This window comes from Podarcis cretensis, assembly GCF_951804945.1.
Source record: "Podarcis cretensis genome assembly, chromosome: 16".
Classification (NCBI taxonomy): Eukaryota; Metazoa; Chordata; class Lepidosauria; order Squamata; family Lacertidae; genus Podarcis; species Podarcis cretensis.
This window is the reverse complement of record NC_137186.1, coordinates 28,868,657-28,895,876: the sequence shown is the minus strand read 5'-3', so window position 1 is coordinate 28,895,876 and position 27,220 is coordinate 28,868,657. Positions and strand designations below refer to the sequence as shown.

At 50.1% G+C, this 27,220-nt stretch overlaps 3 protein-coding genes across 6 annotated transcripts in view; 2 read left to right on the top strand and 1 right to left on the bottom strand.

Annotated features, from left to right (window-relative positions):
- Nucleotides 1–702: 702 nt before the first annotated feature.
- Nucleotides 703–4,739, top strand: LOC307204970 (glutathione S-transferase theta-1-like). The gene is made up of 5 exons (XM_079957201.1): nt 703–1,097; nt 2,503–2,590; nt 3,258–3,408; nt 4,205–4,381; nt 4,527–4,739. Exons 1-5 carry the CDS (start codon nt 986–988, stop codon nt 4,725–4,727), a joined length of 729 nt encoding a protein of 242 aa, XP_079813327.1. The 5' UTR covers nt 703–985; the 3' UTR covers nt 4,728–4,739.
- Nucleotides 4,740–7,444: 2,705 nt separating this feature from the next.
- Nucleotides 7,445–9,270, bottom strand: LOC307205045 (D-dopachrome decarboxylase-like). Its single transcript, XM_079957324.1, has 3 exons — nt 9,062–9,270; nt 8,797–8,972; nt 7,445–7,767 (listed from the first exon to the last, which is right to left on the bottom strand). The coding sequence occupies exons 1-3, from the start codon at nt 9,167–9,169 to the stop codon at nt 7,695–7,697; spliced, it is 357 nt and encodes a 118-aa protein (XP_079813450.1). The 5' UTR covers nt 9,170–9,270; the 3' UTR covers nt 7,445–7,694.
- Nucleotides 9,271–10,220: 950 nt separating this feature from the next.
- Nucleotides 10,221–27,220, top strand: part of CABIN1 (calcineurin binding protein 1) — a 62,903-nt gene continuing 45,903 nt past the window's right edge. For 2 of the 4 annotated variants that reach the window (XM_079956284.1, XM_079956281.1), the window contains exons 1-20: nt 10,221–10,610; nt 11,484–11,545; nt 11,978–12,070; nt 12,161–12,274; nt 13,189–13,323; nt 14,347–14,527; nt 16,164–16,293; nt 16,683–16,832; nt 17,077–17,354; nt 17,880–18,048; nt 18,815–18,951; nt 19,196–19,413; nt 21,037–21,115; nt 21,566–21,756; nt 22,063–22,209; nt 22,670–22,864; nt 23,532–23,768; nt 25,184–25,349; nt 26,308–26,429; nt 26,620–26,781. In XM_079956284.1, coding sequence (XP_079812410.1) covers nt 11,543–11,545; nt 11,978–12,070; nt 12,161–12,274; nt 13,189–13,323; nt 14,347–14,527; nt 16,164–16,293; nt 16,683–16,832; nt 17,077–17,354; nt 17,880–18,048; nt 18,815–18,951; nt 19,196–19,413; nt 21,037–21,115; nt 21,566–21,756; nt 22,063–22,209; nt 22,670–22,864; nt 23,532–23,768; nt 25,184–25,349; nt 26,308–26,429; nt 26,620–26,781 — 2,907 coding nt within the window. In that variant the 5' untranslated portion in view covers nt 10,221–10,610; nt 11,484–11,542. The remainder of the gene's footprint in view (nt 10,611–11,483; nt 11,546–11,977; nt 12,071–12,160; nt 12,275–13,188; nt 13,324–14,346; nt 14,528–16,163; nt 16,294–16,682; nt 16,833–17,076; nt 17,355–17,879; nt 18,049–18,814; nt 18,952–19,195; nt 19,414–21,036; nt 21,116–21,565; nt 21,757–22,062; nt 22,210–22,669; nt 22,865–23,531; nt 23,769–25,183; nt 25,350–26,307; nt 26,430–26,619; nt 26,782–27,220) is intronic. The other 2 variants (XM_079956282.1, XM_079956283.1) reach the window with 2 other exon arrangements.

Sequence of the window (27,220 nt, the reverse complement as noted above, 5' to 3'; positions counted from 1 at the left end):
TCTTTGCAGTCGCAGAGGTCTAAAAGCCAGGGGGAAAGATGTCAACCGCTCCTCCTGGTAGATTCTGCAAATAAAACCGGTTTTTTAAATCAAGATGGAATGGAAGTAGAAATGGCCCCAGGGAGCTCATAGGCCACATTTCTGAGGCTATTTCTCATTTTTCTGTATGATTCTGACAGAGGAGAGTCCCGCTTTTGGAAATAATAATAATAATAATAATAATAGTAATGTGATTTTATTGTTTATATGCCACCAATCTCTGGGCAGCTTCCAACAAATTAAACATAGTAAAACAGCAAACATGGGCTTCCCTTCTAAAATTCTGATAGTTAATTCCTTGACACCTGACGGGAGGGCGTTCCTCAGGGCAGGCATGATTACCAAGAGGTCTTGCCTCCCCTTTCCTGCCCAGGTGACATTCACCAAACCTTTTCATACCTGGGACCCACCTTTAACCTAAACATGCGTTTAGGGACACAGTTCTTTATTTTTTACTGCAACATAAAGGCCATTACTTAACATTTATTCATTTTTCAACACCAGTTTGTGCCGCTGCTGTAACCTACTTTCCCTTAGGGCCCTAGTCTGCCGGCTGAAGGCCAGTCCTTTAAAAACAGGACCTGAGTCCTGGCACCTGCCATGTTTCCTTCACCAATGCCTACCCCCCACCCCTGGGGCAGAAAAGAGGGATCCAGCACCTAAATGCCCTTCTCTCTGCCCCTCCCCCCCCGCCCCACAAAGCAGAACCAATAGCAGACTGGAGCCAGGCCAAAGAGTGGCCCACCTGAGCCCAGGTAGCAGAACACCTGGGCCTCTCGTGATTGGCTGGCTATACCTTCCCTAGAACAGGTTGTTTACTCCGCAGGCCAATTGGAGGCTTAGGAAGATGTTTCTGTTGGGGGTGGGGCTTGAGGGTCCCTCAGACACAGCTGGAATCTCCCTTAAGTCGCCCGGCCAGCCCACCCACCACTGACATAACCTCACCATGGTGCTAGAACTCTACCTAGATATGCTCTCCCAGCCCTGCCGGGCGGTCTACATCTTCGCCAAGAAAAACAACATTGCTTTCATGATGAAGAACATTGAGATGCTTAAAGGTAAATGGGATTTTTGGGGAGGGGGATTCCTAGTGTCCCTCCCACTTTTTTCTCCCCCAACCGTGACCCGGTAACACCCTTCCCCAAAAGGTTTTTCTGGAACTTCGCCTTTCCCCTGACCTTTCTAGACCCACCTTGTAATAATAATAATAATAATAATAATAATAATAATAATAATAATACTATATTTATACCCCGTCCATCTGGCTGGGTTTCCCCAGCCACTCTGGGCGGCTTCCAGCAGAACACTAAAATAACCTATTAAACATTAAAAGCTTCCCTAAACAGGGCTGCCTTCAGATGTCTTCTAAAAGTCTGGTACAGTGGTACCTCAGGTTACGGCCGCTTCAGGTTACAGACTCCACTAACGCAGAAATAGTACCACGGGTTAAGAACTTTGCTCCATTAGCTAAAGAGGCTCCATTAGCTAAAGTGGTGCCTCAGGTTAAGAACAGTTTCAGGTTAAGAACAGACCTCCAGAACAAATTAAGTTCTTAACCTGAGATACCACTGCAGTTGTTTTTCTGTTTGACATCTGGTGGGAGGGCGTTCCACAGGGTGGGTGCCACTGCTGAGAAGGCCCTCTGCCTGGTTCCCTGCAACTTCGCTTCTCGCACACGCACTCAAAATCACAAGGGACACAATTGGTCTCTTCTATAGGCCGCCCCTATGGAGGAGGCAAAAGCTCATGCTCTGCCACGATAAATAATGGAACCTTCCTGTGCAGAAGAAGTCTACCTTAGAGCCATTGGTTGCTAGGAGGAAACAGCAGAGGGGGTGGTCTTCATGACCTGCTTATGAGCTTCCCAAAGGGATGGAAAGGGGTGGGGATGGGGGTCCCATCCAGCAGGAGACTTTTTTTGCTATTTCTTATATTTCCCCACTCAACCCTCCTGAGTGCAAAGCTTTGTCAAATTTTGTGAGGGGTTGTGAAAGTCTCCGGTTAAGCCCCCAGCCACAGTGGGTGTCCCCTTGCTTCAGGCACCAAAGTGCTCCTTTTGAACATCAGGCCAGGTAACAGAGTTAATCAGCCAAATGATGTAAGACTGGAGAGGAGGAGGAGGAGGAGGAGGAGGAAGAAGAAGAAAAGTGCAAAATCCTTGGCAAATTGACAGAAGCACTGCTCTTGTAAAGTAGGAGCATCTTTCTCCACCAGCTGGCCACAAGTCTCCCCCTTTCCCAGGGAAGAACTTGGAACCTGAACTGTGTCACCAACTGCCAAGAAATCCATTCCCATAGTGGAAGCTGCTCTGCTCTCCATGGATCTCCCACTAGATGCTGTATCTGCATGGATTTTAATTGTACACAGCTTTGGAAGCCAAACTCCATTGCGGGGAAAAAGAGGGTGCAGATTTCTGTGGGGCCTCATTGAGTAATGTTTGTGCTTCTGTTTTATCCCTTTCAGGACAACAGTTTAGTGAAGATTTTAACAAGGTGAACATCTTAAGGAAAGTACCAGTTCTGAAAGATGGAGACTTTACTTTAGAAGAGAGGTGAGAGCTCAGCTTCCCACCCATCTTGCTGGGTTTCCCAAGACATTACAGCATATATAAAAACACAACCAAACATCAAATGTTAAAAAAAACAAAATATCCTATACAAGCAGCAAACCAACCAATAAATCAATAGAAACCAATAATAAACAGTTTAGAGTTATGCCCAAATTAAAATAACCGCCAACCCCAACTATACATTTAACCAACACCAACCCGACAAAAACAAAACAGGTACCTCTGGTTACGAACGGAATCCATTCCGGAAACCGCTCATAACATAAGGCACGCTTTCACTAATAGGGCCTCCCGCTGTGCGCACGCCTCTGGTGTGCGATTTCCGCTCGCATCCTGGGGCTAAGTTCACAACTAGGAGCAGCTACTTCCGGGTTAGCGGAGCTCGTAAGCTGGAGCGTGTGCAATCAGAGGCGTTCGCAACAAGAAGTATCACTGTAGATAGCTAGATAGATAGATAGATAGATAGATAGATAGATAGGAAAATGAATAAAAGAATTTGGACCACCTGCTGCTTCCTCCTCCTCTCTCCCTCCCCCCCCCCCCCAATCTCTGTGGGGCAATTTACACCTACTTGGCTAAGGTTATTACCTTAGGAAAGGTGCCCCTGGCAAGGATGCTCCTTCTCCAACTCTGCCTTTTGGCCCCACAGCACCGCCATCCTCCTCTACCTGACCCGGAAGTACAACACACCCAGCCACTGGTACCCGCCAGACATGAAGAAGCGGGGCCGCGTCGATGAGTTCCTGGCCTGGCAGCAAAGCACCATCCATGTCAGCTGCTCCAAGATCTTCTGGCTCAAGGTGAGGTTGTGGCTCGGTCCCTCTGCAAGGCTTGGCTGGTCCCGTACTCCATGGAGTTTGGCACCCAGTGCAGTGTCTCTTGTTTATTTGATTGATTTTATATACCATCCTATACCCGCAGCTCTCAGGGCAGTCTACAAATTTTGTGACACCAACAAACATCTAAGGGGCAAGACCCAACTGCTCAAACTGTAAGAGAGCGCCTGGTTGGGCTGTGAACGAGTCTCTGACATTTGCCTGACCAAACGAACCCATTTTGGAGGGCAGATATGCCCCCGTGACAGTATGCTGTTGGGGCCTCGTAATGTGAAGTGAAGGACATAAGGCAGGAGTTGGTAATGCAGGTGAACTGTGCACAAGCAAGCTGCCAGCTAGCTCTGTTGAGGCTCTTTTTATTGGCACAATATGCAAAACCAGGCAGATACATTTTGGGCTGTGACCTTTACACACCTTCGGTCCCGAGATCGTGGGGTGGTACAAGGTTATTTTGGCACCTGTTTCCACCGTGTCACTTTCCCCTTGCACAATGTATGACGAAGGAGACAAAGGTCACAGACAGGGCATGGCAGACCACTAAGAGTGCAAAAGGGTAGATAGAGGGCAAGATGTTCAGACAGATGTGGGTTTGTCTGGGGGGGGGAGTGTGCTCTGCACCCCAAGGTCACGCGTGCAGGAGGTGTGCTTCACACCCAGCGATCATTCCTACAGTAGTGTTTTTCTCTTGTGGTTTGTCCCCACCACCACCATGGCTCCATTTCTGGATTTTGACCTTTGGTGCCTTTTCCTTGTGGGGCAGGTAGTGATCCCCATGTTCATAAATCAGCAACTGCCTCCTGAGAAGCTCCACGATGTCACAGAGGACCTAACCACCAACCTGCAGAAGCTGGAGGATAAGTTCCTGAGGGACCAACCCTTCCTCATTGGTACAGAGATCTCCCTGGCGGACCTGGTGGCCATCGTGGAACTCATGCAGGTCAGCCCTGGGGAAATCAAAGGAAAAGGAGTCTTCCCTCTCCTGCTCGAGGGCTTCCTTGAAAGGGGGACCTGCCTGGAGGTCTTTGGGGTGGAGATCAGGAGGAACAGTGGAGGCCTGATGACTGCATGTGCCCCCTCTCCAGTGCATGGGAGCCGGTTGGGAAACCTTCGAGGGCCGACCCAAGCTTCAGGAGTGGCGCAAAAGGGTTGAGGTGTTCCTGGGCAAGGAGCTATTTGCGGAAGCCCACGCACGGATCCTGAACAATCAAGAGATGAGGAACATGACCATTGACCCATCACTCAAAGTCCAGCTGAAGCCCTTTCTCTTGAAGATGATGAAATAAAATGGGCACTACGAGCTCCTCCCTCTGCTTTCTGCTCTGGTATTTCTCAACTACTGGGTTTTTCCGCTTTGCCCTGTCAGGGAGGGGGGTCCACGTTTTCTGCCACGGGGTGACTGGTTGTTATGCAGATGCGAAAGAACTCACTGACACCTTTTTCAAATTAAATGTGGGGAAAAAGAACCTGAAATGCTGCAAAAAAATAATAATCCTAGAATAAATCAAGCAATTTTGCAAGCAGTGAATTCAAAATACAGTGGTACCTCTGGTTACGTACTTAATTCGTTCTGGAGGTCCGTTCTTAACCTGAAACTGTTCTTAACCTGAAGCACCACTTTAGCTAATGGGGCCTCCCGCTGCTGCCGCACCGCTGCTGCGCAATTTCTGTTCTCATCCTGAAGCAAAGTTCTTAACATGAGGTACTGTTTCTGGGTTAGCGGAGTCTGTAACCTGAAGCATGTGTAACCTGAAGCGTATGTAACCCGAGGTACCACTGTACAAATTGTGGAATTTGGGGAGATTTTGATGAGGGCAAGGAATGGAAGAGGCCTCAGTGATCTCATTATGCTTTCAGGGGACATAGCTTGAAATGAGGAACATCAGACAGAAAACAACCACAAAAGGCTTTTGATGTACAGTAATTTAAAGTTTCTGCTCATCAGTTCTCGGTGGATCACACTGTGTGTGTGTGTGTCTGTGTGTTGGTTCTATGCTACAAAGACCTCTGGAGGAAGATCCATCACGTCACAACTGTAGAGTTTGCAGAAAGGCTTTCATAACTGCCTGCAAATATTTGGCTTTCTTGGCTGGGTACCATTGTGAGCATCTGTTAGATAGGGAGGGAGGGGAGCAGGAATGTGAGAAGAGGGTGTGGCAGATTGGTATGGGCTGGGCCCAGGTACAGGGCACCGTTGCCAAGTCTCCTGAGCTCAGTGCTTCTCACTGTAGCGTTGAGGGCCTTTTTTTTGCCTTTACCTAAAGCACCCTCCCCATAACCACTGAGGCATGTGTCTGCCTCATCCTCATTTTAAAGGGGGACTGAAGCCAACATAAAGTGACCACCTTGGATAAAATGATCCCCATGTAAGTCCCCGATGGAGTTTGCCCTTTTCTTTTGTCAATGCTGTTTCAAACAGAAAACCAAAAAGGGAGGGGGGAGACTGCTTTTCGGTTCCTGGTGCCTGGCTGATACCTGGAAATTTGCTCAACGACAACTAATGTTTCTAGACGACCCCTTTTGGGAAGGAGCGGGGATTGGCAGGCCAAGTCCCTGCCCCTCTCAGATTTGCTGGTTGTCCCCAGAGCCATTTCCCACCCATGTGAAGCAGTTCAAAGAACGAGCGAGTGAGGGGCTCTTTGCCAGCACATGTAGACCCCTAGAGCTGTGGGTCCCTTTCCCTGCTTCCTGATCTATCAGCAGAAGAGCCACAGCTCAGTGGTAGGGCGGCTGCTTTGCATGCAGAAGGTGCAGTTTCAGTCCCCCAATGGCATCTCCAGGTAGGGCAGGGAATGTTCCCTAGAGAGCCACGGCTGCCAGTCAGTGCGGACAATACTGAGCTACATGGTCATGCTTTGTATGTTCCATCCTACATGTTCAAAATCTTGCTCTGAAGCGCAGAATCACACCCTCCAGCCAGTGGTGGCTTTAACATTTCAGCCGTGTGCAATGCCAAAATTCGGCTCAGCACCCAATGCAGGCAAACCGGTCGCACTCACCTAAATCTGCCTCTGTTCCAGCTATGGGAACATAAAACTCCACCAGCAACTCCTGTCAGTGACATTGGAAGAGTCTGCTGTGCTTTGCAGGGCTCAGCCAGGGGCTTTTGAGGTCAGGAGTCTGCAACACTTCCAGTTGCCCCCTTTTTCAGGAAGCTGTTGCATTGTGGGTCTTTCTACAGATTCCTGCAGTAGGTGAGGTGGTTTTCGAGGATGGTTAAAAGCTGTGTACTCCCAGCTACATTCAGGCTTTTTTCTTTTTAAACCTTGGTAAAGCAGCCAAAGGGACACAGGTGGCGCTGTGGGTTAAACCACAGAGCCTAGGACTTGCCAATCAGAAGGTCGGTAGTTTGAATCCCCGCGACGGGGTGAGCTCCTGTTGCTCGAACCCTGCTCCTGCCAACCTAGCAGTTCAAAAGCACGTCAAAGTGCAAGTAGATCAATAGGTACCGCTCCGGCGGGAAGGTAAACGGCGTTTCTGTGCACTGCTCTGGTTCGCCAGAAGCAGCTTAGTCATGCTGGCCACATGACCTGGAAGCTGTACACAGGCTCCCTTGGCCAATAAAGCAAGATGAGCGCCGCAACCCCAGAGTTGGCTACGACTGGACCTAATGGTCAGGGGTTCCTTTACCTTTTTAAAGCAGCCAAACACTTTGCGGGGATGGGGGATTAGTGCATAATGCTATGCACAAGAGAGACCTTGGCCAGCTCTACCAAGTGGACAGTTTACTTTTTAGAGAAATAGGTAAGCAGTAAAAGGGTGAGCATAAAAATAACCTTGAGGTTTCATTGCCCTTTTGGAAGGGGAGGGGAGGAAACCCTGGATCAAGAGGCAAAGCTGCAGCAACTGTTTTGGCTTCTCTCCAGTTATGATTCCTGCCTCTGGCACCTATCTGTCAGCAAAGTGCTTTACGACCCTTCTGACCCTCATGGTAATAACTCTGGGGCTTTGGCCTTATATTCCCTGCAGTCATGGCTGAGTCTCATCTTCAAGAAACAAGCACTGGAAGTGAACACATGTGTTTTTTAATTGTTCATGGGATGCGACTCGATGGCTTTTCGAGAAAACAAGACACATAAAAGAGAACTCCCACTGCGGCAGAGGGAGCTCAGGCAAAACGAAGGTGGTGGGGCAGCTTGCGTCCTTTTTGAGAAGTGGGTCTGAAGAGAAAATGAGTAACTCCCCTTCCCCCCAAGAGAGGGGCCCCAGGAGATGGGGATGTTGGCACTGGTCTTCGGAGGTCTTTGGCCAACTCACAAGAAAGTCATGACCGTCCCATTCTTGCCAATCTGCCAAGGTTCCAGTGGGTAAAATCGGATGTTGATCCTGTGGGGGTGGGAGAGGATAAGGAAAGTCATGGCAGGCAGTGAAGAAAGGCACTCAAGGTTGTGTACGGCAGTGGCAGCCCCTGCCACAGAAAGTGTCATCCAATCTTTTCCCTGCCTTCTACTCTGCACCCTTTGCCCAGGAAGAGAGCACCACTGGGGCTGGTGGTCTTCCTGAATGCTTGGGGAGCAGCAAGTGCCAACTTGAATAAAATACATGGGGGGCAGTTAAGCCCTGCATAATTGATCACATACTGTAGTGAGCACACCACATTTGAATGGCAATGCCTATCCACTGGGGGGGCAACCCCCTAATAAATAATAAATAATAATAATAATAATTTATTAATTATACCCCACCCATCTGGCTGGGCTTCCCCAGCCACTCTGGGCGGCTTCCAGCAAAATATTAAAATACAGTAATGCATCAAACATTAAAAGCTTCCCTAAAGAGGGCTGCCTTCAGATGTCTTCTAAAAGTATGGTAGTTGTTCTCTTTGACATCTGGTGGGAGGGTATTCCACAGAGCGGGTACCACTACCAAAAAGGCCCTCTGCCCGGTTCCCTCAAATATTTTATTGGGGGGCCCAAACCTATTCCATGGGTATAGCCAGGAATTTTTTTTTGGAGGGGGGAGAACTCTGTTAGGGGGGCAGAACCGATATGATTGATCCATTAGTTAAGTATTCCCATTGTTAAACTTGATCTGGGGGGGGGGGACTGCCCCCACAGGGCTACACCCATGGACCCCTCGGCCCCTAGGAGTTTGCTCCTACGGAGGAGGAGGCAGTCACAGAGTGTCAAAAGGTGTTGTGGGGGGCTGGGAGCACCTTCTTCTAGCTGACTATAACCTTCCTCCCGCCATAGAGGAAAGGTGGCGAGGAGGGAGGAGAAGTGAGCGCGCTCTGGAAGCTGGAGGTCACCCAAGGAGAGCGCGTTGGCGGCGCCGGGGATTGCCAGGAGCTCCGTCGCCTTCCAGGCCTCCTTGCCTACCCGGGGCTCGATCCTCCCTCCCTCCCTCCCGACTCGCCTGTCGGGGCCGAGGCCCAGCTCCTTGGTGAGGAAGTCGAAGAGGCGGGCGCTGTGGCCCTTGTTCTGCTCGGCCGTGCCCACCACGCCGATGGAGGAGACGACCAGCTGGGCGCATGGAGCCGCAGACCCCGACAGCACCATCGCCGCGTCGCTGCGCACCGTCACGTTCACCCGCTGAGACCCAGAGGAGGGAAAAAAGACAGTGAGTCTCTGCCGGGATCCCGATCCCTGCGCCCCCGGGGTGGCCGGCAGCGCCCCCTCACCTCCTGGGGCTTGTCCAGGATGGTGGCCACGGCGGCGCACAGCTTGGCCGGCAGATCGCGGGGCAGCCGCGCCGCCGGGAGGCTCGTCTCCAGCTCCACGAAAGGCATCGCGGCTCAAGAGAGGCGGCGGCTACCGGGTACCGGGTCCCTTTGCGCGGCCGCCGCTGCCGCCTCCTCCTCCGGACTTCGGCATTGGCTACGCAGGGAGACTCGCCCCCTCCGGACCGGCCCCCTTCGGGGCGGGGTCGCGGCTCCCGGCGCTGGGAGGAGCCGAGCGGCTGCGGGACACGGCGGGCAGAGCCCCGTTTTCTCCTCCCCTCCCCGGAGACGGTTTCCACGGATGCTGCCAGTCCGTGCAGGCAGCACGGAGCCCGATGGAGCCCCGGAGTAGGATTCCCGTGCTCCGATCCCGCCTTTGGCCTCAGCAGAGCGCAGATCCGAGGCGGGAGAAGGCGGGGCCGCGGTTCCTCGCTGGGATCTGGCGCTTCTCGGGCAGGGAAGCAGCAGCAGCAGCAGGCGCGCCTTGCTCCGGCTAGGCTGCGGAGATTAATAATATTACTTCTACTACTACTATTAATAATAATAATAATAATATTTATACCCCGTCTTCCCCGGCCAGAGCCGGGCTCATGGCGGCTAACACCAGTAAAATTACAGTAAAAACATAATAAGGGGGGGGGGACCCCAATTTAAAATACAGGTTTAAATGCAATTTAAAATGCAGCCTCATTTTAAAAGTAGCTTTGCACGGCTTGGAGAACAGCTGCAAACGGAGCAGCGCCCCAAACCTCCTTTGGGGGTTCAATAATGCAGGGATATGCAGTTGTCCCATACGGGGATCGAACCTGCAACGAGCCCCTTTCTGGAAATGCACAAGGGGTAGCCGCTACCATCACGCAGCATCTCCAAGGAGGGCTGGCAATATCTCCTTCCCGAGACCCTCCGCTGCCACGAGCCTCGTTGTCTCACGGCGGAACAGCCCCTCTCATTTTTTTACTGGGTCTAGGGCGGCCTTTTTGGCGGGAAAACACACAGCGCAGCCTCGGGGGAGGCCACGCCCTCTTTTCGCCCCCCCTCCCCTCGAGGCCACCCCCACCTTCCCCACCCCCACACAGCATCCCGCTTCCTTATTGGGCGGCCACCGCGGACCAATAAGGAGCCGCTTTGCTTGAGGCGGCTGCTCCTCCCGGCTCTGCTAGGCGCCCTGACAGGCGGGAGTCCAGCCGGTACAGCCTGCGCCGACGTGACGGGTCCGGCCCGCCGCACCTGCTGGGTTTCCGCCTGGGCTCGAGCTCGCGTGGGCGGCACCGGTGGGCGGCAATAGGGGCCCTTCTCCCGTCCCTCAGGTGCTGAGGCGCCCCGCCTGGCTGTCAGTCAGGCCTCGCACCCGCCCCGGAAGTGGGGGGCGGGGTGCGCTGGAGCGAGGTGGCAGACACCGCCGGGGCGTTGTGTCAGCCTAAGGCTCAGTAAGCCTTCGCCTTCTCCCGCTTCCTGTCTTAAAAGGCCATGAAGCGCCCCTCCCCCTCCCCTCCCCGTCAATATTTCATTGGTAAGCTTCTCAGCGGCAGAGCTCTTGGCTTTGCAGTGCTCAGCACCTCGAGCCTGCAGGTGCTGGGGCCCAGCCTTCTCTGCGAGCCTGGACAGCTGTTGCCAGTCAGAGCAGCCAGCAGATGGGCAAAGAGGCTGGTATCTTTCTCGGTTCCCGCCAGTGCTGCTGCCCTGCCTCTTGAGCTCTGGTTCTGCTGCAAAGGCCTGCTGACCTGACCCACGCTCTGCAGCCCCGGGCAGCATGGACAAAAGACTTGCACGCAGAAGGGACTGGCACTCAGGTCTTTGGTATCCCTAGTAGGGGGTGGGAGAGACTCCCTGCTTCAAATCCTGGAGAGCAGCTGCCCTGCCAGTGCTGTGCTGAGTGGACATGGTTCTCTCATTTGCTGTAACGGGACAACCTCTGTTGTCTTCTTGTTTGCTTGGGTGACTTTATAGTGATGGTGGTAGATAAAAGCATTGGTTTGTGCCTTTTGTTTTGTTCATATACGTATGGTACCCAAAGGCTTGTGCTTCCTCTGCGTAAGTGGACACTCTTCCTAAATCGATTTTTGAGATGGGAAGGGGGCTCAGTTTGTTTTGGGAGTATCTGTAGATGCACCAGCTTGGTGCCATGTCTTCTGGCTTCACAAGCTTGCTCTGGGTTTCCACATTTCGTTTACTGTACTTCCCATAACAGGAGCTTTAGAAATCTCTTTCATATCTCAACTAATAGACATCTATCAGTTTGGGATGTCTCAGGGTTTCTTTTAAATCCAACTGGAAATAATAATTAAGTGTTTCAGCAAGCATTTGCCCTTCTGTGGCAATGTGCTCTGTTGCAGGGCAGATGATTCTAGTTTGATCAATAAATTATGTGGGTTTTGCTCCCTAGATTCATGAGTGAACTGAACCAACAGAGGTGGCGAATGGCAACACTGAGTCTCTTCAAAGATGGTAAAGTAGCCATTGACTCCTTTATTTAGAAAAAATTGTGGCGGCAGGTCTCAGTGAAAGCTGGATACTCTTCCCCATAGATACTTCTGGCTTGCTCTTCTATTTGTGTGGGAACTCCGCTTCTCTTTCCCCTTTGTATTCTAATCTGGTGTTGGTGCATGCTTTTAGAATGTTACTTCTACGTTAACTCTTCATAGAGAAGTTAGTAACTGTAATCCAAATGGCTTCACTATTCCTTGGCAAGGTGGCTGTATCTTCCCTCTGGCTCTCTTCCTTCAACAATGGTTACTGATGTCCCATATTTTGCCCCTACTATTTGTTAATGGGTGTTTTGAGGGGAAAACTGCTGAAATTCTGATAGTAAGTCAGAGACCACCCATTGCAATGGATTTATCAGCAGCACACACTACTGCTTTTTTGTCCCACTTCTAGATCAGGATTGCAGCATTGAATGCCAGTTCCACTGTTGAAGATGACCATGAAGGGACTTTTAAAAGCCACAAAACACAGACAAAGGAGGCACAAGTAAGCAAAGTTCTGCTGTTAACCCTGAGCTGGTGTTTTCTTCTGCTCTGAGCAAAGTCGGTTAATTAGAATGTCAATTTTGATCTCTAGGAAGCAGAAGCATTTGCCTTGTATCATAAAGCTTTGGACCTTCAGAAACATGACCTCTTCGAAGAATCTGCCAAAGCTTACCATGAACTGCTTGAAACTCGCCTCCTGCGAGAGGTCAGTGAAATGGGATCAATGTGGGTAAAGCTTTCCTCCTACTAGGTGGTGTGGGGTACAAGCACTCTCTCTGCTACATGCACTCAGCTTGTGGAGACCTACAGCAATCCCAGGCTCAACCATGAGAAGGTCTCTTGTTGAGCTGAGGCTCGGGGAGTTTGATGGCCCCAAGTTTGGCAGGTTGTGAGCCACCAATAACATACCAGTGGGAGGAAGCTCTTCATTGGGGGCAAATGTCAGAGTATCTCTTTGTGAAATACACACTGAATCATGTCCAGCATTTTTAAGCTCAGTGGGCATCAGGATTATTCAATAACCTGATGAGCATTTGAATGCTCATCATAGGTCAGTAGTGCGATGATCCATTCTTCCAAACCTTCATTTTTGTAAGAATTTAGACTTTAGATGCTGTTTCACTAAAAAGCTGCTTGTTTTCAACAATCTCCACTGATTGTTGGGGGCTCTCCAGGGTATTTTCCTGTTAGCTGCTACCTGAGATCCCTGTTTCACTGAAGATGGTGCCTTGCGGCGTCCGCGTGCAGAGCATCTGCTCTTCCACATGACCCTTCTCCCTGTGTCTGAACCTGGAAGGATTGTCACTCAGGAGCTCTGAGTGGTTGGAGAATAGATATCCATTTCTAGAGGTGGTTAAGCAGCTCACTGGGCTTTCAACCCTCAGGAGTTTCTTAATAAGCAGAGAGAGAGAGGGGGCAACCCCCCCCCCCAGTATTTGTTGTAGTGGGTCTGTGGGCTATTTGATACTGATTGTATTTTACAACAGTGTCTGCTTTGCTTTTTGAAGTCCCTCGGGTGCTCTGGAATGCTGCATGCTGGCACCTGGCGGGTTTGTAACCATTCTGTGTTATTAATGAGGGTTTTTATCTCAAACTGCGTCTCTTGTCTACAATTTTCAGGCAATTCCATCTGGTGATGAGAGGGAGGGCTTAAAGCACCCGGGCTTGATGCTAAAGTATTCTACTTACAAAAACTTAGCTCAGCTCGCAGCACAGCGCGATGACTTTGAGACGGCCATGGAGTTCTACTTGGAGGTACAGGCATCTTTCCTTCACACTCACCAGGGCCAGAGTTTCTGCCTCACATGCCTCACATGCTGCAGCAGAGAGGATCCTGGGGCGCTAAGCCGCAACACTCAGCCACGAGGAAGGCCGAGGCTTGGTGGGCCGGATCCAGGTTTCACCACTCTTACACTAGAGCCTTGTAGCCCCAAACTGTTAGTGCAACTTCCAGGTTCCATTGTGGGTACAATTTACACTTGTATGCGTATGTAAAAGTGTATTGTTACAGATAGGTAGCCGTGTTGGTCTGCCATAGTCAAAACAAAATAAAAAAAAATTCCTTCCAGTAGCACCTTAAAGACCAACTAAGTTAGTTCTTGGTATGAGCTTTCGTGTGCATGCACACTTCTTCAGATACACTGAAACAGAAGTCACCAGACCCTTCTATATAGTGAGAAGGTGGGGAGGGGTATTACTCAGATGGGTGGTGGGATTGGGTGATTGGCAGATAGCTGTGATGAGCCTGTTGACGACTCTTAACGACTGCAATAGGTCTTACAGGAAAAAGTAAGGGGTGAGAAGGTGAAAAATGGCTTTGTCGTGTATAATGAGATAAGAATCCAATGTCTTTGTTCAGACCAGGTCTCTCCATAGTTTTAAGTTTGGTAATAAGTTGCAATTCAGCAGCTTCTCTTTCCAGTCTATTTCTGAAATTCCTTTGTAATAGAACAGCTACTTTGAGATCTTGTATAGAATGTCCTGGGAGATTGAAGTGTTCTCCTACTGGTTTCTCTGTCTTGTGGTTCCTGATGTCGGATTTATGTCCGTTTATTCTTTGGCGTAAGGTTTGGCCTGTTTGTCCAATATAGAGAGCTGAAGGACACTGTTGGCATTTGATGGCATACACAATGTTAGACGATGAGCAATTAAATAGTCCCGAGATGGTATGTGTGATGTTGTTGGGGCCAGTAATGGTGTTGTCCGGGTGTATGTGGCAGCAAAGTTGGCATCTGGGTTTATTGCAGGAAGTGTATTGTTATATACTGTGTTTTCCAGGCTGTAATGCTAGACTCGACAGACGTCAACCTGTGGTATAAGATTGGGCATGTGGCACTCAGACTGATGCGCCTGCCTCTGGCACGCCATGCCTTTGAAGAAGGACTCACCTGTAATCCAGACCACTGGCCTTGTTTAGATAACCTTATTACAGTTCTCTACACACTCAGTGACTACACAAGTAAGTTGTATTCATTTTGTTTTATTTTTCCAAATAAAGCTCATTACATCTATTGGTACAGGCAGCTGCTGGAGTTGCTGTTTTTATTGCTTGGGTTGGTGTTGCTCACTTTTGGGGTGTTGGGAGGGTGAAAATAGCCTGATAGCAAACTCTGTTGTTTTGAGATAAGCTGTCAGTAGTTTAGTCATTTCCTATTGAGGGCTAGAGGGTGGATATTGTTCATTACTGTTTATATGTATATTTTAAAAAAAATCTATAATCTCTATTTTAAAAAAAGACTATACAGTAAATCAGTTTACAAATCAAAACATGCATTATATAAAAAGATGTGAACACAAGATCAAACAAGAGTTCTTAAAACAATAATTGGACAATAACAGTGTTAACATAGCAAGCCAAAAGAATAACCAGTAAGGGAAAATGATTCCTTGCATGTGGTGATAAAGGGAATGGCATCAACACCATAAGGTGAGAAGCCCTCTAAAAAGCCCTTCTTTAACTAAAAACACAAAGTGCCGGGGTCTGGCCGCTCTCAGTTCCTAGGCTGGCCCTACAAAAATTGTGTTTGGCTTACTGAACAAGGTTAGCTGGGAGCAAAACAAACCACACTCCTTGGTTCGGCCCTAACTCTTAAGCCAGGGGCCATGGTTTCTCTCTTCCATGTGTCAGTGTGGTGGGGCAAAGTGGGCATGATTGACTTGTGTTCTCAGTAAGCCATTATTTATGGCTTGCTCTGTGTAACAGAAATGTTTGGTATTAATTTGACGTGTCTGAACATACATTTTTTACATCTTAAGGAAAAAATAATTTTCAAATAAAAACTTGGCAGTGTGTTTGAATATAAACTAAGTCAACGTACTCAGTGTGCTTTGCTGTTTTATGTGCCCCCCCATCAAATATTTTTAGTTCAACACTTTGGGCTACTGGAAAAACCTTTGAGGTATTTATACAGCATGTGAAATGAAATGATATATTCCTTAGTTCTGTTTACAGAATGCAAGTCAGACATGCCAAATTGGATCTTAGCATACCTCTCCTGCTCCAGGAAGACCACATCACTGTATACTATCAGAATGCTTCTTTGGGATGCACGTGACTTTCCGATATGGAAAAAGAGAGTTTAGGTTCAAGAAGGACACTGACAAACTGGAACGTGTCCAGAGGAGGGCAACCAAAATGGTCAAAGGCCTGGAAACGATGCCTTATGAAGAACGGCTAAGGGAGCTGGGCATGTTTAGCCTGGAGAAGAGGAGGTTAAGGGGTGATATGATAGCCATGTTCAAATATATAAAAGGATGTCACATAGAGGAGGGAGAAAGGTTGTTTTTTGCTGCTCCAGAGAAGTGGACATGGAGCAATGGTTCCAAACTACAAGAAAGAAGATTCCACCTAAACATTAGGAAGAACTTCCTGACAGTAAGAGCTGTTTGACAGTGGAATTTGCTGCCAAGGAGTGTGGTGGAGTCTCCTTCTTTGGAGGTCTTTAAGCAGAGGCTTGACAGCCATATGTCAGGAGTGCTCTGATGGTGTTTCCTGCTTGGCAGGGGGTTGGACTCGATGGCCCTTGTGGTCTCTTCCAACTCTATGATTCTATGTTTCTATGATTCTAATATGTGGCTTTTGTTCCTCCCCTCAGCCTGCTTGTATTTCATCTGCAAAGCTCTGGAGAGGGATTGCCTGTACAGCAAAGGGCTGGTCATCAAGGAGAAGATCTTTGAGGAGCAACCATGCCTCAGGAAGGACTCCTTGAGGATGTTCCTCAAAGGGTGAGTTTCTTCCAAAATTGAAGGTAAAGAATGTTGATGCTCCTGTCTTGCATCAGAAGGAACAGTGGCCGAAGCTTTCATTTCAAAGTGAGGACATGCAGCCTCTTTGCCAGTTCCGAGAGGTTTGTTCTGTCCCCTGTTTGTGACCTAAAGCTGCTTCTCCCATATTGGAAAGGCAGAGATTGCCACAATGAACCCACCGTTTTGTAGGCATCATGCTGTTGACATGCAGCTTCCAGAGTTGCTGTTGAATGGGTGTCCAAGTAATTAAGCTGTTTTACTTTCAGCAGGGTAATTTAAACTTAGCTAAATTTAAAGGAATTTGCCTGGCTGTGAAATGACACGGAATCATCTAAACAGCTGCTTTGCTTCTTCTTTTGTTTTTCCAGTGACTTGTCAGTCCACAATGTCAACGTGAGTCCGTCTGAGACTAGAATGATCATTGAGGAAGCTCTGGAGTTGCGCAGGAAGAGGCAGGCACTCTTGGTGCGAAAAAGGGAGCCAGACCTGAAGCTTGTCCAGCCCATCCCCCTTTTCACGTAGGTCTTAACTGGGTGTGAACTTACTCTGACAACTGTAGAGCGAACTCAAAGCAATATTTCTTTAATGATTCCTGTGAACAATTGGCTTCTGGTCCCATGTGGAAAAGGGCTGCCTTGCTCCCAAACATTCTCCTTATTTCTGCATGTGGCTTAAAGGCAAGGAGATGGGAGCATTGCCTGCCCTGGCCCCTGGGTGAGAGCTGAGCTTGTGTTTGGTTGTCTGTCATGTGCTGTCCTGCAGGTGGAAGTGTCTCGGGGAGAGCTTACTGGCCATGTATCAACACCTGACCACTTGCGAGCCGCCTCGGCCCAGCCTGGGCAAGAGAATTGACCTCTTGGAGTACCAAGATCTAGACCAGCACTCTGACGTCCCGGCAACTTCCGCTCCCATCAGTGTTATACAGCCCAACCCTGTCAGCACCAATCCCCAGATGTCTGTGACGGAGCCACTCCTAACATACACACCAGTGACGCCCACCTTTCCCAGTCCAAGTGTTCTGGAATCAGTCAGTCCTGCAGGTGAGGGATGCATTACTTGAATATGTTCTCTGGGTGGATGTTGAAGGGTTTTCTGAATCACTGTGCTCTGTTCTTCATGGACCAATTAATAAAGTGGAAGTAGAGCTGGTCGTCTGCGGGGAGAAGTGGTAGGGTGCTTATGATAGGTTGGCTTCTGCTGTCCATGGTGCAAAGAGAGTCTGGAAGGCAGAAGTGGCAACTGCTAGGCAGCTCCCAGGTGGATGAGCCAAGCAACTCTTCCAGGGGCTTTTGGAAGACATTTGCCTGGAGAATGGGGAGGAGAGATTCTGTGTGGTTATGTTGCTGCTGCTATGGAGTGGCTGTTGGTGCAGCAGCCACCTTTTTGGGGAGTGGGGCAAGGTGTCTTCTGGGCTGCCACTGCTCCTCTGGCTCCCCCTACTTGGCTTCTGTGGCAATAAAAATTCTGCCTTCTGCAAATCAGAGTTCAGGGGAAGCCGTCCTGATCATGTGTGTCCTTGTTGGGGCCAGGAGTTTGATACCTGGACGTTCTCTGGCTCTTCTTAGGGGATGCCTCCGTGGGGGACAGATCAAAGAAAGGGGTGAAGCGGAAGCGAATCCCCGAAGACAGCGGCGAGACAGCCAAGAGGCGGTCGGCTCGGGTGCGGAACACCAAGTGCAAAAAGGAGGAGAAGGTGGACTTCCAGGAGCTGCTGGTGAAATTCCTTCCTTCACGGTGAGGAAGGAAGATTGGTGGTTGTGCTTCTGAAAAAATAGCAGAGAAGCTTGCTGAGCTCTGCACCCCACCCACCCAGGGGTGAAACTAGGCTTTATTTCACCCAGGTCAAAGACTCAGTTTGATACACACACGTCACACACATTTACATACATGCACACAGACTGGGAGCCTCAATGGCGCCCCTCTGGAGTCTTCGCCTAGGGCAAAAACCCCTCTAGCACAGCTTTGGTTCAGGCCCACCATCTCAGTGGGCTTCCTGCATGGGCTGCTGGAGCAGTACAGTGGTACCACGGGTTACACACACTTCAGGTTACAGACTCCGCTAATCCAGAAATAGTACCTCGGGTTAAGAACTTTGCTTCAGGATGAGAACAGAAATTGCACGGCGGCTGCGGGAGGCCCCATTAGCTAAAGTGGTTCTTCAGGTTAAGAACAGTTTCAGGTTAAGAACATACCTCCAGAACGAATTAAGTTCTTAACCCGAGGTACCACTGTACTGTGCTGATTTGGGGTTGGCTTCCTGCCTTCTCCTGGACACAACTTCTCGTGATCCCTGCAATATTGTCGGCAGTTACAAGGAGGAACTGGTGTTTCCCTCCACTTTGATTGGTGTGTTGGGAAAATAAATCTAGCTTCTGGGAATTGCATGTTTCTTGCAAAGTTGCTATAACAGGAGTGTGTTTTGATGTCTGCCTTGTGAGGGGCTGCCAAGGTCCAGAGCATTGATGCTTTGCTTTGCTCTTTGTTTTGCTTTTCCTGTCAGCCTGAGGAAACCTGACCCAGAAGAAGACGAGGGTCCTTTCAGCGGCTACGAGGTCCAGTCTGAGGCCAAGGAGGAAAATTTCCAGCATGTGGGCACCCACAGGATGCCATGTGACTCAACAACATGCATGGAGTACGGTAGGGACTTTCCCTGGCTTCTGTGTTTCAGCTGAGGGACTCCCCCCAAAAGGATTACATTTGAATTCATTAATTTGATCCAATATTTGGGAGGTAGTATAATTTTGTGGTGAAGCCTTTGGCGGATTGGGTGAGCTGCTCTGATGTCACAGAATGTTTGCTTCATACCTCACTGTAGGGAGGCTGGGGAGGGGAGAAGTGGTTGCTTCTTTCCATGTACATTGTGTTAACTTTTTTCTTCCAGAGAAGCAGGATGTTCATAACTTCCTATTGGCTAACTTGAACAACGGGGGCATCCTTGAGTTGATGATGAGGTACCTGAAAGTGATCAGTCTGAAGTTCCTTGTGAAATGGCCGCCGGGCTTGGCTGAGGTTGTGCTGAACATCTACAACAGCTGGAGGAAGCACAGCAGCAGCCTCCCCAATCCCCTGCTGAGGGACTGTCGCAACGAGCACATCAGGGTAAGGAAATACTTCTGGAAGTGACCTCGCTCTGTTGCCACCCAAGCACCACCTCTAAAGTGTACATGTGTGAGAGAGACTTAGTTCCTGTATAGCAGGAACACAGAGCTGTGTCTGGTAGCAAGAGACATGGCTCCAGGCATGGGCTACGATCCGCAGAGCATGTCTCTGCTTCTTTGCTGTTGCTTTTATCCTACACTTCAGCTGAAAAAGCTCTCAGGGTGACTTGCATACTGTCAGAAAAACAAGTGTCTCTCTCCTCGCAGACTTGCATTCTTAAGAGACACAACACAAAAGGAAAAAGGAATGAAGAGGGAGGAGGAAGAAGACATCAGCATCAGTTCTTAAAGCTACATAGTGGTTCTTACAGTGACTGGCGGGGATGGATATAATTCTGGGAGAGGGGAAGTAGGGCCTTAATAATAATAATAATAATAATAATAATAATAATAATAATAATAATTTATACCCCGCCCATCTGGCTGGGTTTCCCCAGCCACTCTGGACAGCTTCCAACTGAATATTAAAAACAGCACATCACCAGACATTAAAAACTTCCCTAAAGAGGGCTGCCTTCAGTTGTCTTTTAAAAGTAAAATAGTTGTTTATTGCCTTGACATCTGCTGGGAGGGCGTTCCACAGGGCAGGCGCCACTACCAAGAAGGCCTTCTGCCTGGTTCCCTGTAACCTTACTTCTCGCAATGAGGGAACCGCCAGAAGGCCCTCGGCGCTGGATCTCAGCGTCCGGGCTGAACGATGGGGGTGGAGACACTCCTTCAGGTATACAGGACCGAGGCCGTTTAGGGCTTTAAAGGTCAGCACCAACACTTTGAATTGTGCTCGGAAACGTACTGGGAGCCAATGCAGATCTCTCAGAACCGGTGTTATGTGTTCCCGGCGGCCACTCCCAGTCACCAGTCTAGCTGCTGCATTCTGGATGCAGTTTCCGGGTCACCTTTAAAGGTAGCCCCAGCTTCTTCCTAAGCCACAGCCTGATGGAATGGAGAGTTGGAGAAAAATCAGTGTAAATCTGCTGTTCATGAGTGGGAGCTTTCCCCAGCCCTGGTTCCTGAGATGGTGTTTAACTGGAGGTGCAATAAGACTGGAGGTGTAGCATCAGGGAGTGTTCTATGACTGAGTGATTGGAGGCAGGAGGATAATGCTCGGCACCCCTTTTCACTGGTTGGGACCTACCCAGAGGTTGATACTTAGGCCATCTGCACACCCTTCCCATGGGAAAAGTGTCCTAGGACCTCCACTGGCTCCAGGTTTGTATCTGGATTGACAGTTGGGAGTAAATCCCTCCGCAAACTTTTCCCATCAGGACAAACTTAGCTGGCAAGATGCTCACTGCTCCCTTTATTTTTATGATCAAGCTTTTATTAGGTGTCGTGAGATAAAGGTTTGAAGAGCGAGCCAGGGGGCCAGTCCCCTCCTGATGCTTCTTCTCTCTGCAGCAAAATGTCTTTCTGCTGCTGTTTCTGATTTTTCACAAATACTATAGTCAACACTACTTATTCTCATAAGAAGGATTTTTCCTCTGGAAGTGCAAATTGCAAATGATTCCCCCTGATGCCTTCCTAACCCTCCTCTCCCCACCCCCCACTTTTGTCTCTGCTCTAGGATATGATGCTGATGAGTCTGTCCTGCATGGAGCTGCAGCTTGACCAGTGGCTGCTGACCAAAGGGAAGAGCTCAATGGGTGAGTGAGCACTGGGTGTTAGCAAGTGCTTCTTCCAAGGAAAGGCCCTGCAAACTCCCTCCGGTGAGATACAAGTCCCCACAGGAAACACGTGCCTGAACTTAGAAGCTGGGCCTGGTAGTCGATCTTGAGGTTTGCACATAGACATTCCCAAGTTGACCTTTTGGCATTGAAGTCAGGTTGGAGGAGACTGGAGAGTCCCCAGCCAGTTGGGTCAGATGGGCCTGGAGCAGGACAGGGCAGCTTCTGGGGTTCACTGCTTCATAAGCAAACCCAACGCCTTGCAAAAGAGAAGCGAGTTTTTCTCTGTTATGTTTCCTCAGTCGGCTTCTCTCAGGTGCAGATCTTGGGGTTCTCTGCTCCCAATGCTGTTGTTTAGACTTTGAGCTGCAAAGAATCTGAGCTCTCAACCCAGAACCTTGTGCTGAAATGTGAAATAAACTGTTTCAGTGTCTCCAAGGAACGGCCCTGCGGGCAGCTCTGTAAACGGGAAGTTTGGCCCTGATTTCCCTGGCAGCCACTTCCTGGGGGATCTGCTCCAGCTCTCCTTTGCCTCTTCTCAGCGAGACCTCTTTGAGGAGGGCTGGCTGGAGTTTGTGGTTCGGGTGTATTGGCTGAAGGCTCGCTTCCTGGCCCTGCAGGTTTGTATTTTGGGTTTTTTTTGGGGGGTGGACTCCTGGTGCTGCACAGCTTCTGTGGTGTTTGCAGCAGAGTACCTATTTAAGCAGTACTGGCTTTAGATCTGGGCAGTCATACACTGGGCACACAGCTCCTCTTCTGTGAGGCTATAGTGGGAATCTGGGTACAAAGGCAGAGTGAGTTTTTAAAAAAGGCGAGCAAAAGGCTTTGCAAAAGGCAGCTTGGGGTATGGAGTTCCTGGGAGGGGCTGGCTGGGGGAAGAAGCTTAGCTGGCAGGCTGCAGCTGAGCATGCTGTTTGCTTTCCCAGGGGGACATGGAGCAGGCCTTGGAGAACTATGACGTCTGCACAGAGATGCTCCAGAGCTCTGCTGCAGTGCAGGCCAAAGCTGGCGACGAGGGCGTGGTGATCCGGTTGCCAAATCTCCATGTGGACTCTGTGGTCTCGTTGGAAGAGGTAACACCAGCTGGACGTGGGAACATTTGGGTCACTGCAAGAGGCTGGCTGCACTTGCCTTCCTCGTGAGGATGAACGCATAGCAGTTATGCCAGGGATGCAAACATGGAAGCAGCCATTACCCCATTACCAAAGTGTGTGCACGCTTTTTTTGTGTTGAAGGTCCCGGGTTCAGCCCCTCAAGGAAACACCCTCTGCCTGTCAGAGTGGACACTGTTGAACTAAGTGGGCCACTGGCTCAACTTTGTCTCAGAAAGCTTCATATAAATGCTTGACTAAACTATCTGTGATTTGTGGTTCTGGTTTGAAAACTGAAATGAAGCAGTCAGTGTCCTTCAGTTGGGCTCCTGCCTTACTGTCACCTTGGTCAGTTGCTGCCTTCAGAGCAGCTAATTCTGTTGCTTGCGGAACACGTGAGAGATGATTGCCGCTTGCAACATGCAGTGTGTGACTCTTGCAGATTGAGAAGAACCTCAAGTCCCTGGAGAGATGCCAGTCCCTGGAGGAGATCCAGCGCTTGTACGAGGCCGGCGACTACAAAGCGGTGGTGCGTCTGCTGCGGCCCACCTTGTGTTTCAGCGGATACGGCCGGACGAAGCACCTGGAATTTGTCATCTCCATTCCGGAGAGGCCGGCTCAGCTGCTCCTGCTGCAGGTGGGGTTGTCTGAGGGCAGCAGAGAAGGCCAAACCGGCATAGCCAGCCTTGATGGTTGCAGCAGAGGCTGCCAGGAAACAGCAGCCAGCAAAACAACCAGCAGGTTCACTAGGCTTACTCTGGTGTTACGGTGTTAGTTCCTTTCGCTGTGCGGAGGGGAAAGCTCTCTGTGTGTGCTGCTGTTTGAAGCTGTTTTCAAGGAAATGAACACCCAAGTTGTTGGAAACCATGGGGTTAGGGAAGGCGAGGGAGAGTGCCCTTGTGCTCAAGTCCTGCTTGTGGGTAGCTGGTTGGCTATTGTTAGATAGGGATGCTAGATTAGATGGGCCATTGGCCTCATCCAGCAGGGCTCTTTGTAGGTTCTTGAGGAGTCCTCGGGGTGTTTTCTTGATGGCTTTTATGCAGTGCTTCATGTTTATCCTGGTCACGTCACACAAATGCAGAGAAACGGAGGGTGTACAGGAACCTGTTGTCCGCACCTTTTGGCCTTTCTGGCCCAAGTGCTCTTTGCCACAAGCACTGGTGCCCTCTCCATAGGGAACCTACATGGACATGCCTCTCACTGCCCTTCCATGTGCAGATCTAGGAAAGTTTCCCAGCAGCTGTCTTGCAAATGCTCTTGCACGTTTTCCTCCAAGGCGTCTCTTCTTCTTTAATGCTCCTCAGGATTCCCTGCTCAAGCTACAGGACTACCGGCAGTGCTTTGAGTGCTCGGAAGTTGCCCTGAACGAAGCCTTTCAGCAGATGATCAACATGACAGAGGCATCTGCCAAGGAGGAGTGGGTGGCCACTGTCACACAGCTGCTCGCGGGGATCGATTGCTCCCTTTCCTCGGACAGCAGCAGCCTGGAGGAGCCGCCAGCCTTGCAGAGCCTGGTCCGACTGACCAGCAACCTCGTCCAGGTATCCCGCTCTTTGTCTGAGGACCCACATTGCTCCTGGAGAGCAGGAGACCTGCTGGCAGCCTTTCTCTGAGCCATTGGTGTTCTGCAGTTGCTGGTGGAAGCGTCATTTTAATATATCAAAAGCAGCCAGGGGAGGAGGGTCATTCCCCAGGGGCTATGAGTACAGTGCATAGGAATAGGAGCCTGCCAGGTCTTAGGAGACGCAGGTGGCGCTGTGGGTTAAAGCCTCAGCGCCTAGGGCTTGCCGATCGAAAGGTCGGCGGTTCGAATCCCTGCGGCGGGGTGCGCTCCCGCTGCTCGGTCCCAGCGCCTGCCAACCTAGCAGTTCGAAAGCACCTCCGGGTGCAAGTAGATAAATAGGGACCGCTTACCAGCGGGAAGGTAAACGGCGTTTCCGTGTGCGGCTCTGGCTCGCCAGAGCAGCGATGTCACGCTGGCCACGTGACCCGGAAGTGTCTCCGGACAGCGCTGGCCCCTGGCCTCTTAAGTGAGATGGGCGCACAACCCCAGAGTCTGTCAAGACTGGCCCGTACGGGCAGGGGTACCTTTACCTTTACCTTTAGGTCTTAGGAGGGGGCCAGCTCTGGAGGTATTCCAACTCCCAGTGGCAGCTCATAGCCTTGGTTTGGCCCTTAAACTGGTGTTGCCCAACACTTAATCACACAGCACAATGAAAGCAAACAAAGCTGGCACAAGTAGTGGTCCTGGTTCCCAGTGGGAGTGGGGAAAGGAAGGTACTGCATAATCCAGAGCAAAAGCTAAACCCCAAACCCCTTTCTTTGGCTGTAAGAGCAGTTGGAGTTCCTGTCCTCTCAACAGTGTCCGCTAGAAGAGAAGCAAGAAGGAGAAATACAAAACCAGACTTTTTGTAATGGGTAGTGGCAGAGGGGGAAGGAGAGCATGAATACTAGTTCCCTCCTAGGTTAGAGCTCAGCTCCACCCTCTGCTTTGAGGGGCTTTCTTTCTTTCTTTCTTTCTTTCTTTCTTTCTTTCTTTCTTTCTTTCTTTCTTTCTTTCTCTGCCTCTCCTCAGCCTCTTCCCAAGTCTCCAGCTTCCATCCTTACTTGGGTGGCAGCTGAAGGCTCTATGCAGCCTTGGCAGTGTGCGTGTTTAAAGAGCCTTCCACCCTCTCACACACTTTGGCTGCCCCTGTTGACCACTCCTTTCTGCCCTGGCTGCCGCTGTGGCTGCCTGGCTCCTGATGAATTTGGAGGGGGGTATGTGTGTGTGTAAGTGAAGAACATCCCCTGTTGTTTTATGAGCCTGAAACCAGCTCAGTCATTCCGGGGGCCACTTGGGTGATGACTTGAATGCCTGTCATTAGTATGTTGTTCCTGTTGGAAGAGCTGAATGTTGTCCCCTCTGTGGGTTTAACTTGCCCTATGTCTGTTCCTTGAAACCCCTTCACTCCAGATCATCGACTGCAGCATGGCTGTCCAGGAGGAGCCCAAAGAGCCTTCTGTGTCTTCGGTGCTTCCCTGGATTATTCTTCACAGGATCATTCAGCATGAAGAAGACACCTTCCGCTCCCTCTGCTGCCAACAGGAGGAGCAGCAGCTGCAGAGCCAAAATGAGGAAGGTGGGGAACAGCTGTGCCCTCTGCAGTGGGTGGGAAGCGGCTGTGTTCTGCCATGAGAGGCTGAGTTGGGCAGTCAGGAAATCTGTGCCTGCCAAAACAGGGCAAAAGGACAGAGCACCAGAATGCATGCAGATCAATGGCAACGTCCCTTGTAGCCTTCCTTGTCAGTGTTGTCACTTGTCACATGGAAGACAAACATATTGTTAGAAGTGGCTCTCTGTAGCAAAACATTGCTCGTGTGCAAGAGCCCTCTAGGTTCTCCCTTCTCAGGCTGGAGGTGGCCTGGAACAAGTGAAAGGGCTGCTGTCACTGGCTAGCCAGTGATTACTTTGGGGTGTGATTTTGGGGCCTTCAAAAAAATTTCCGGGGCAGATGGCCCTTACCCCTTCTTTTTTAATAAACAGGTGGAATTACTCCAGCCTCCGTTGGTATTCTTCAGAGAGCCCATGGAATGATGTTCACATGTTCACGTTCCAGAGGCACTCCAGGCTTGGGCAGCGGAGAGGAAGTGTGACGGCAGCCAGAACTCCTGTTGCCATTTCCAAAACCACCAGCTCCTAAACTGTTTAGTAAAGGGTAGTGGGGGTGTGGAAGTAGAAACTGTTACTGCTGCCATAACAGGTGCTTCCACCACCATACCCAAATCTCCCCTCCTATTTGGAGAGACCAAAATATTCCTCTCCCCACCCTAACAAAATTGAGTTTTCAGGGTGGAGGTTCCTGCAGAGAAAAATGTTTATTGTGGGACTTCCTTGTTCTGAGCATTTAGCAAGCATTTTTGGTGAACATAGTAAAACAACTAGGTCTTTCCCTGTATAAGAGAATTGGGGGCTAGTCCAGGGGCCATCAGGTATGGCTGGGCCAGCTGCTTCTTGCCCATTTGACTCATGCACCTCCCATACTAGATATGCGGCTTTTTGTTTGCCCGACAATTACTTCACATTCATTTTGTCATCAGCAGCTCAGACTCTGGACACTCCTATGCTGCCCTCTTCCCTGATGCTTCTGAACACTGCTCACGAATACCTTGGGAGGAGATCGTGGTGTTGTAACTCAGACGGAGCCCTTCTTAAGTTCTATGTGAGTAGCCCTGCTTGAAATAGCCCAGATTAACCCTCTTCCTCTCCCCACTCTTTGAGAGATCTGTGGATCATGTGGAGAGAGGAATGTTCCTTCATGTTCTCACCCACCAAGCAGCACGCTCCGAGGCTTCTTTAGCCATCCCCTGCCCAGGTGGTAGCCTTGACCTCAGTGAATTTTGTCATTCCAGGTACGGGTGCTGCAAAAAGAGCTTTTGGCCTCTACCTCCGAGGACACTCATCCCTATAAGGAAGAGCTGGAGACAGCTCTGGAGCAATGCTTTTATTGCCTGTATAGCTTCCCGAGCAAAAAGAGCAAGGCTCGGTACCTGGAAGAACATTCCACGCAGCAGGTGAGACTATCTCAGGTCTCTTTTGGAGAGAAAAGGCAGGATGCTCAGTGACAGGCAGGTCTCTCTGCTTCCAGAGATTGGAATCCCACGAGCTGGACATGGAAGGCAGCAGCCCTTGGCTACTCCCCAAGGACATCTTTGTTACCTGCATGGGGGAATGCTGGACTCAGAGTAGACCTTGTCTTCCTCCTCCTCCTTCTCCTCCCAGGTGTGGGGAAGGGCCATTGCAACTCTGTGGCAGAGCATCTGTATTGCACACAGGAGGTCCCAGGTTCAGTCCAGCAGCATCTCCAGACAGGGCTTGGAGAGAACCCTGCCTGGAAATCCTGGAGGAGCTGCTGCCAGTCAGTGTAGGCATTCCTGGCTTTGATGAACTAGTGGCCTGACTCATAGAATCAAAGAATTGTGGGGCTGGAAGGAACCACAAGGATCATCTAGT